This window comes from Microtus ochrogaster, chromosome 16, assembly GCF_000317375.1.
Source record: "Microtus ochrogaster isolate Prairie Vole_2 chromosome 16, MicOch1.0, whole genome shotgun sequence".
Taxonomy (NCBI): domain Eukaryota; kingdom Metazoa; phylum Chordata; class Mammalia; order Rodentia; family Cricetidae; genus Microtus; species Microtus ochrogaster.
This window is the reverse complement of record NC_022018.1, coordinates 58,366,880-58,376,773: the sequence shown is the minus strand read 5'-3', so window position 1 is coordinate 58,376,773 and position 9,894 is coordinate 58,366,880. Positions and strand designations below refer to the sequence as shown.

The window sequence follows — 9,894 nt, the reverse complement described above, 5'->3', positions numbered from 1 at the left end:
TGTGTGTGTGTGTGTGTGTGTGTGTGTGTGTGTGTGTGTAGGGGAGTCAGAGAAGTGTGTGTGTGGTCTGGAATACTGTACTGTGTGGATGACCAGGACCTGTGCTGCAGGAGGATCTTCCGTTCCTTCAGCCAATAGCTGCTTAAATACCAGCCCACTGGGGCGTGGTCTATTTATCTTTTAAAAGGAGCGGCACGCTCTTGTTTCCGGTTCCTGCTCCAGCGACTAGGCTCCTTTCCTGACGGTTGGTGTTTCGTGAGTTTTTACCCCCCAAAATAAGTACCCTTTTAAATCCTAACTGGTGTGGGGTTGGTTCGCGCATTAGACTGAGTGGAGAAATGGATGAAGTCGGCGTGGGAGAGAGCCACAGGCAGAGGAAAGTGCAAAGGCCCTGAGGTAGGGGATCTGACTCTGCTGGAGAAGCCTCAGCCGGGGTGGCGCAGCAGGAGAGGAGCCGAAGCGGCCCTCTGACTCCAGCAGGCAGCAGCTCCTCACTGCTTCACGCCCAGTTATTAAAGCCAGCAAAGCCTGGGGATTATTTCCCCCCCTCCACTGCAACATGATTTTGGGCGAATGAAAACAAATCAGAACTCATCAACTGTGAACAAAATTGTCAACTGTGAACCGTCAACAGTCTGGTTTAAAAATAGATGATAGGTTGATGAAATACAGTTGGAGAAAGCAATTTAAATAAAATGTTAAAAATAATACCCCAAGCACGCGAGGCCCGGCGAAGACTGTGGAGACCTGCGTGAGCAATGAACCCGAGAGAAGTTATTAGCTTTGCTTTACAAATCACAGGAGAGAAAGATTTACTGGCCACTTGCAGGAAATGTTCACTCATGCTGACGTATTGGTGGGTGCTATGCAAAATGGGAGCAAGGACTGGCTGGGAAATCCGCTAACGTACTTAGTTTTAAGTAGGTCAATGCTTTGAGTGCCTCTACATGGTCATACGGTGCCGCCTTTTCTCTGCTCCTCAGATAGTTGGGAAGGCACTTGTGTTCCAGCAGACCCAGGGTCTAGAAACTTCAGGGAGATTTGTGTGAATATGGAGACTGGTCCATGCTTAAATGATCTCACCTGATTTCCTAGTTTCTCAACTCATTTCCTGTGTCGAGTTAGAGCTAACTATTCATATAACCACTTTTTATAAAATCAGTATAAGACTCGAAATTTTCATATGCCCCCTGTCCCACCACTGGGCATGAGTCACAAGTGACATAACAGTTGACTTCTTCATATCCAGCTCCCTGACACCCTAAGATTGCCGTCCTGTGATTGGTTTGGTTTGGTTCGTCTTGTGTTTCTTTCCAATAGACCTGTGCCATCTTGGCACAAAGATTTACAGTTTTAATCTCAAACTAGAGCATCTCCTTGTCCTGGAGTCTGCGTCTTTTTAAACACTAGATGTGACATGTATCAGTTAGCTTGGCTGTCACAGAGAAGAACTAGAAACCGAGCAGCGTAAATGATGAAGTTCCCCTGTGGTAGCCCTGGAGGCTGGATGTTTGTGATCAAACAACCACAGAGGCTCATTCTGAAGCAGAGGAATTGTTCTCTTAGTCCGTGGTGCCTCTGGGGGTCTGAGGAGTTCCTTGGCTTACAGGAGAGTGTCCCATCACTTCATTCCTCCTTGGTATATCTGTATCCACGTGGTCCTTCCTTATGAGAACACCAGTAACACTGGCTTCAGGCCTACCCCAGCCTGCTTTTGTGAAGCCTCCGCTGGTAAAAAGAAAGGTCTGAGACTCATTTGGACACGGCTTGCACGTGGGATGGAGTTGGGCCCTAGAGGGAGGTGGGCTTCCAGAGAGGGTAGCTAGGGCTTCTCTGCAGTAGCCTCTTCTGGGGTGGGTGGGGCTGGAGGGATGGTTCTCCAGCAGGCAGTACACACTCAGCCTTTCTCCCAGTGGGTGTCTTTCAGTCCTTCCCTTGGAGGTCTCCTGCTTTGGCTTTCGAGCTGTTAGGAGCCCAGAGCCTCTTAGTCCAGAGCATTTGCTAACACCTGCTTCCTCTGTTTTACATTCAACATCAATGGTTTTTTTAAAGTGACAGACAAGTTACGCTAGACCCTTTTACTAGCCCCCAAGAAGGTCACACTTTCCAGTTTTGTTTGGTTTTTAACTGCCCTGCTGTGAAAGCTGAGCTTGGCTCAAGTCAGTCAAGTTCTGACTGCCTGGCTCCTCCCACTCTTCCGGGCAGGTATAGAGACGACCAGACTGGTTCCTCATGGCATTGCACTCTGCGTCTACACTTGTATCAGTTTTAGCCCCTGCTTTGCACATGCTATAGAAAAGGTTCTCATCCCCTACTATTTGTCCTAAAGTCAGGAGGATGGGGCTGCTGGTACCCCATGATGTTGGGAGGATGCTCAGGACTCCCTGTCTCCCTTCCCCACATCTCCCCTGCAGACTCCTTCATTCTCTTGTGCTGCTCCATTCTCTACTGCCTCTTTCCCAAAGAGAAAAGTACCGCTATGCATGTCTTGTTATTACAGCTAAGTTGGGAAGCCCAACATCTTGGGCTATGTACCTGTTTCTAGTAGGGGGCAGTGGAAACACTTGCTTTAACCTCTCTCCTCCCATTTTCTTAGCAGGCCTGAACTAAGGGCACAGCATAACTGCGTTGTAATTATTCCTAAACCATTACATGTGTTTGCGCTGTCCAATCAGCTCCGTGCAGTCAGCTGGCTCCACCTGGGGGCCGTAATCTAAAGCTTGGGAGTGGGAGGCCACACCAGCTTTGTAGAACTCCCTCAGCAGGAAGGTTTTCTCTCCGAGAGTCACCAGACCCCTCTGGGTAAGGTGGCATAGAGCCTAGCCTGGCAACAGCCTGGTGAAGAAGGATGGCATTGCATCTGGGAACCTTACTTACCTACTGGGAGGTAGATAAGAGAAGAGCTGCAGAAGGGAACGTTTATGGGGATGCCCTAGTCTCCAGCCGCAGGCCTGGGAACACCTGTGCCTCTACCACATGGTCCGGGGGCTCCCACAGGTGTGGTTCAGGATTCCAGTTCAGAGTTTCTAAGAGGACAGCCCCCAATACCAGGTAATGAGCAGCCTTTCAGTGGGGCAGCCTGCTTCTGGCTTGGTTACCACCCCCAGAGAAGCCTGTATATTATAAAATGTATGATGTCTAAGATGTGAATCATTTATAAGTTGTTAAGTCCAGCAGCAAGGTTAAAAAAGGAGAGCTGAATTCAAGTGTGAAGCACACATCACCTGTTTTTGTGATGCGTCTGTGTGCCCTGCCCTGCCCCCTAGGGAAGTCACCATCGCTTAATGGCATTTGTTGTACCCCTGTTATGAGTTTTTACTGTCTCTGTCTGTATGGATATTTGTATAGCCTGTTTTGAATTTCTAAATTCAAATAGAATTTTAAAAATTCAAATAAAATGGTGGGATTACAGCCATTTAAAATCTCTTAAGTTGATTTTTATTTTTTGTGTTTAAGTATTTTGCTCACATGAATTGCTTTGCCTGCATGTATGTGTATGTACCATGAGGCTACCTTGTTCTCATGGGAGCCAAAAGAAGGCATATAATTCTCAGGAACTAGAGTTACAGGAGGTTGTGAACTACCGTGAGGGGGCTGGGAATCAAACCCAGGTCCTCTTGAAGAGCAGCCAGTGCTCTTACCTGCTGAGCCATCCCTCTAGCCCTGGGATTATAGTATTTTGAACTTCACTTGCATGTCACGAATTGTCCTAGAGATACGGTGCCCTTGAACCTTGAATCTGACTGGCGCAGGTGAAAACGATTTTTCTCAGTGGCTCCTGTCTGGAATACAGAGAAGTCGGTTGTCTCTGCAGATGGTTGCCAGGGAACATGAGAGGAGATGCTGTCGCTCAGCCAAGCAGGCTTGGTTGCAAGAGGTCATGTCTGGGTCTCAGGACACGGGGTTCTGGCTACTGGGAGGCAGGAGGAGAAGGCTGACTCTGCCAGTAGCCCAGGGTAAGCAATGAAACTGGTGCCTCTAGAAGTGTCTGCTGGCGCCTGCTCCTTCAGCTTCTGACCCAGCTGCCTGTCAGAGTCGCTCACCTTGCAGTGCTGAGACCACGGGGCAGGGGAGGCAGGTGTGGGTCATAAGACAAAGAGCCATGGGCACGAGAAAATGTGTAGAATCAAGGAGTTTGGTGAGGGAAAATATTTACATCTATAACAGACATGGCAGGAAGTTACAAAAACGATTAATTCAGGCAAAATTTAAACTTTACGAAATAAATGTACACATAAAAGAATTTTTTGTACCTAAATAAAATTCAGAGAGTCTGTGGGAAAACTAGTTTGTAAACCTCCAATCTGAAACTGAGGGTTGTTTAGAGAGCCAACCCAGAAGAGGAAGAGGAGATGGAGGAAGAGGGTGGAGAAGAGATGATGGAGGAAGGGGAAGAGATGGAAGGAGAGGGCACTGGCTGGAGCTGTGCATGTGCCGTGTATGTGGCTTAGTTTACGTCAGACTTGACAAAGCTAGAGTCCCCTGGGAAGAGGAAGCCTCAAGTCAGGAATTGCTTGTGTCAGACTGGCCTGTGGACAAGTTTGTACAGCATTTTCTTGATTAATGTTTCACGTAGGAGTGTGCAGTCCACTTTGAGTGGTACCACCCCTGGCCAGGTGGTCCTGGGTTTATGAGAAAGCAAGCTGAGCAAGCCACCATGGTCTCTGCTTCGGTTCCTGCCTCCAGGTTCCTGCCTCTGCTTCTCTTCAGGATGGATTGTAACCTGAAACCCAGTTTCCTGTTGTCAGCGTGTATCACAGCACCAGAAATCAGACAGGGCACAGTGCTGTTTGAGGAGAACATTGACACAGGTGGCCTCTGGCTTGGTGCTTCAGCCACATCCCATAACCAGTGGTCTTTCTGCCCTGGCTGCATACACTCATGAAGTCAGCCTTACCATAAAGCCCTGGGCACATGACTTTGGCATTTACTCCCAAGTCAGAGCAAGTGATGTTTGATGCCTGGGCCAGGCTTCGTTTCACAAAGTGCCCCTGTCCTGTGACCACACTGGTCACGTGCTAGGCATTTCTGGATCATGTATAGAAGGGAGCTTTGCATCGAGATGGAGCTTGCTCTGCCGTTGCCCCTTGGATGGGTGACAGCTGGATTTATACCCAAGGATCTCAGAACCTTTGGAGCTGTCTGTAAAGCATCATTTGCCTGGGTTTGTTGTTATTCTGGGGACTGAACATCCCGTTCGCTCACAGTGAGCTCATGTCCACATGTACTCCAGCGAGTTTCTTTGCAAATGCTGGCGACTTTTTGCAGATGATTTGTGTTTTCTAAGGCAAGGACTGTGTCTGCTCTTCCCTTTCTTCTAAATGATTCCCCGTGGCACCCGATAAGAGAGGCATGCTGAGTGGATGCGGAAGTTCGTCTATCTCTCCTTTCTTTGAACCTCCACCAGGTTCGCAGGCCCTGGGCCTTTGCAGGAGACTGATTATATGCAAGCCTTGATCCTGAGAAATTGACAGGCAGGAAGGGAGAAAACTCCGATAGCTCATCTGGGCCAGAGGCAAAGGGGCAGTAGGTACAGTTTTAGTGCTCTGAGCCCCCAGCCATGTAGCAGAAACTATCTCAGGACTCTTCACAGCTTGGCTCTGAAGCCAGCCGTGCATTTGGCTGAGTGCTGAGGTCTTTTATGAGTTATTTAACCTCAAAGAACCTCAATTTTTAAAATAATATTAAAAGTAGTAAGAATGAGGAACCCACTGTGGTCTAGGACACCTGTAAATACCTTCTCTCTCCTACTTGTGCTGAGTCTATTGAGACTGCTCCCTTAGGAGAAAGGGACCCCAAAGCCACCGTTGCTATCCATAAGAGACAACAGGAGGTTGTGGCTTCCAACACTGAATCCTAGAATTAGGGAGACTTCCCATTGTGTCCCAGGCCAGTTATAATAGGGCTCCAGCCCACAGAAGACCAGTGTAGACTTCAGTTCCAGACAGGGGAGGCACAAGTTTTCATTGCGCTCCGAGAAGAAGGGGCAGCACACCTCAGGAGCATCTTCCAGACCTGGAAAGGAGGTGGCCGTGCATTGCTATGGTTTGAATGTGGAATGTCCCTCAGAGACTCAGATGTAGAATGTTTCGTCTCCAACTGAGGATGCTATTTTCAGTCTAGAAACTTTAAGAAATGGAAGCTATTTGGAGGAAGTGAGCTGGCTGGGAAATGCCCTTGCAGCCTGTGTTGTCTTATGTTCAGCCCCGGGCTCCCATCTTCCCTGTTTTGTTTCCTGTCCACCATGATGCCGGTATTATCATCATGGCCTCCCACCATGATGGGCTGAAGCCATGAGCAAAACAAATCTTTCTTCTTTCATTACTGTCACAGTAATGAGAGAGCTGGTTACTAAGAACGTTCTCAAGCTCTTCCTCCGTGTGGGAGGATTTGTTGGGAAGCCTTCAGCGCTGAAGTGGGAGAGCTTCATGGGTCATATAGAATTCCACATGCATTAAGTTTCAGATAATCTTCGTATTTTATAAATGATGACAGTTGAGCCTACAGTTAATTAAAATTAGCTTCCCAGTGCTTCCGTTGTGGTTTGCAAGTTATCTGGCACACTTTGAAAAAAAAAATGAAAAGCCAATCCCAAGTTAGTGTTCTGAAAGCCAGAGAGGGTAGGTCTCTCCCTTCTCCATCTTTGCCCCCTTAAAGCCAGGATGCCAGCTGCTTCCCGGAAAGCTGGGCAGGAGTCTTGCGAGCTGTGTTTTGACGGTCTGCCCTGTCTCTCTCTCTTGCAGTGCAAGTTGGAATTCCATGCTTGTTCAACAGGCAAAAGCCTCAGCTCCCTCTGCGATGGGCCCTGTCCGTGTCTGCCTGAGCCTGAGCCGCCCAAACCCAAGGCAGAAAAGAGCGGTGAGTGGTCAGGGCAGGCTTGCATGGGCAATCCTGTCTCAGCTACCAGGGGCCAAGCTTGCGACACCACTGCTCATGCGCACGAAGGGAATAGGAACTGAGCTGAGAAGTAAGCTCTACAGCTTCTGCCATTCGGTGTGTGCTAGCTTCTTTCGGTAGTTTAGCTCTGGTGTGGGAGGGGCAGGTTTTCAGCATCTAAGACCATGCCTGCCCTTGGGTTTATTTTTCTCCAACTGCAAATTCTAGGCTCCTTTGAGCCTCTCGAAACCAAACATCACAGAAACTGCAGAGATACCAGGCAGAGAAGAATGTTTTCCCTTAAGCATTTCTTCATCAGTACACTCTACTGGATCCCGGCCTAAAGCCAAGGGGCAGATAAAGGGAGCAGCTCCCTTGGACCCCTGTTTCTGTCCATGGTTGAGAGGGTTGGGACCCGAGGGCTTCTTAGGGTGCTTTCTAATGGAGAAATCATGTGGCCCATTGACCGTTGTCCTTCTCAAATCCAAGTTTTGAATTGAATAAGTGATACTGCTTGTTCTTAGCTGTGACTGGCTGCTTCATTGGAAGCACTGAATGTCCATGTAGGCCTGTGTGTGTGTGTGCGCGCGCACACATGTGTTTGTGTGTGTGTGCATGTGTATGATCACGTGTCTTGCAGAGCTAGAAGCTTCTTATGACTAAGGAAATTAACAAGATGAGAAAAAATATGATTTTTATTCACCATGTGTGGTCTCTGCTAGGACAAGTAGATCAAGACTCCAAGTCCTGGTCTGGGCAGTTCCACTTCAGAAACATTACAGCTCTTTGGAAGGCTTGTCTCCAAAGAGCAGTGTGGATCATGAAGCACTGTGATTATAAGTTATCAGCAAAGATTACTACAGATTTCCCACTAGCCAATCTCATTGCATTTGAGGCCAATTTATTTATATAATGGCATTAAGAAGACTTTGATATAATATATTATAATACTGTATTGTTTTTTGGTAAAAAAAAAAAAAACCCAAAGCCATGGTGTTAAAACTGTAGGTATTAAAGAGGTCAGCTGAGGAAGGAAGACCCTTTTAGGTCAGGTCCTCGGCCTCATCATTAAAGGAACGTAGGGGGTGTGCACAAAGGCCCAGCAGGGAAAGCTAATTTAGGACGTGGGAGAGGGAGAGAGTGAAAGTCTGCACTGGGGAGTAGCATGGCTGGCTCACGCGAGGCCCACACCGGAACAGTGAGGGTGCTCCTAGTACGGGTTAGAGGATGCTCAGGGTGGACGGTTGTCTCTAGGGCGATGTGGCCTTATTGTTTCTTCCTTTGATGGGGCTCAGATCCCAAGATTCCAATCAGGTCACACCAACCATAAGCATCCACCCCTGGTGCCTGAAGTCAGGCATAGCACGCAGCAGGGGCAGTTTCCCTTAGTTGTCCCTGACAATGGAATGTCACTTACTGGATGTAACATACTGGTCATGTGATGGAAACTGTGTCAGCTCTGAGTGTTTGTGCCTGGTAGTGGTATTTTAAGATCTGGAGAGCATCCTGACAAACCAAGTCCCACCTGTCTCTCTGCCTTGGAATCTTTCTCATTAACTACACAGTCCAGAGAATTCTACCTAAAATCCTCTGGAGTCTTCTCAGGGAGCTGTGGTAGCCCACACTATGCTAGATTCTGCGTCAGTCTGAATCCCATGCTATGCTAGGTTCTGCGCGATTCTGAATCATGCTATTCTAGGTTTATCTTTTTTTTTTCTTTGCTCCTCTGTTCTGTGGGAAGGAAGGAAACTCTTTGTTTTTCCCGTGATGTTCATAGATGAGATGAAAACAAGGGCCACCAGATGTGCTAAGGTTTCCATTTTTTTTTTAATTGGCGTAACAGCCCCATTTTCTGAAGACCTTTTCATTTCTCCTATGTTGTTATAATGACCTCCACCTCTGATGACAGGGGGCTCTCTTAAGCGTGACCCTCCAGGTATGGCTGTGACCATGTCATCATTGTCTGTCACCAGATAGTCACTGGTAAAAAGTAAAATTCCTCACAAGCCCATGCAAGTGCATTGCCATTAAACATAAAAGGACTCCAGGATAAAAAGTGGCAGGCCTGCATTCTGAAAGGTCGGTGAGGATGAGTTAGATTGTTATTTACAAAGGTTTCAAGACCATGTATGAAAGCCTGTTAACGCCAAGAGACAGTTCAAAAAAGCAGGAAGTTCATCTTAGCGTAGTAGACAAGAGAACATTATAAAATAATATCAGTGATATTCCATTCACATCAGTGCCCTTTGGGGGGCATGCCTGTTTTTCCTTCAGAACATTGCCCCTGGGCTGACATGGCTCAGTCCCTGAGGCCATCTGGAAGCTGTCTAAGAAAGCTTAGACCTTGGAAGCCCCACACCTTCCTCAAACTCTCAGTTGCTTACCCTTGGGGCAAGCTCTTTCTCTGGGGTTCCAAGACAGGCCTTCTGTGTTAACAATCCCGTTTCAAAACTTTGAGGAAATGTAGAAATTTCCACTTAAGAATGAGGTGAAGCAGCATCCAGCTGCCAACAGCAAGACTGAAGACTGTATTGTGGGATTTATTGCTGTGTCCAATGTTGTCCTAATGGAGAAGAGCACAACAGAATGTTCAGTGACTTCATATGGATTTAATTAATGTTTCCTTGACAGATAGCAACATGTGTGATGACAAGAGCTTTGACAATATCTTAGGGTTATCACAGTACATTAACAATGCTTGACCTGAACAAACTTGATCAAGCTTGGGAGCTGACCTCTTCCTTCCAGTGATAATGGTTCTTTTACAAAGCTCTCAGAGTGACTCGTAATAGGTGACAAGAGTTGGGCTGAGGTTGTGGCAGCTGGAACCAAGACAAAGGATGACTATCAGGGAGAGGTCAGAAGTTAAATGGAGAACAGTTGCCAGGTGACAACCGAGGTGCAGTGAAGGGAGGGACAGAGAAGGAAGGCTAAGCCTGAGCCTCCTTCTGTTACCTGTCAGGGTGCTGTCTGAAGCAATAGACAGTGGGCATGGCCAGCAGTGGTTGTGGTCAGCAG

General features: G+C 47.6%; 1 protein-coding gene across 2 annotated transcripts in view; it reads left to right on the top strand.

Annotated features, from left to right (window-relative positions):
• The window catches only part of Spock1 (SPARC (osteonectin), cwcv and kazal like domains proteoglycan 1), a 459,458-nt gene that overhangs the window by 371,313 nt on the left and 78,251 nt on the right, over positions 1-9,894 (top strand). For both annotated transcript variants that reach the window (XM_026782920.1, XM_026782919.1), the window contains one exon: positions 6,744-6,858. In XM_026782920.1, the coding sequence (XP_026638721.1) occupies positions 6,744-6,858 (115 nt within the window). The remainder of the gene's footprint in view (positions 1-6,743; positions 6,859-9,894) is intronic.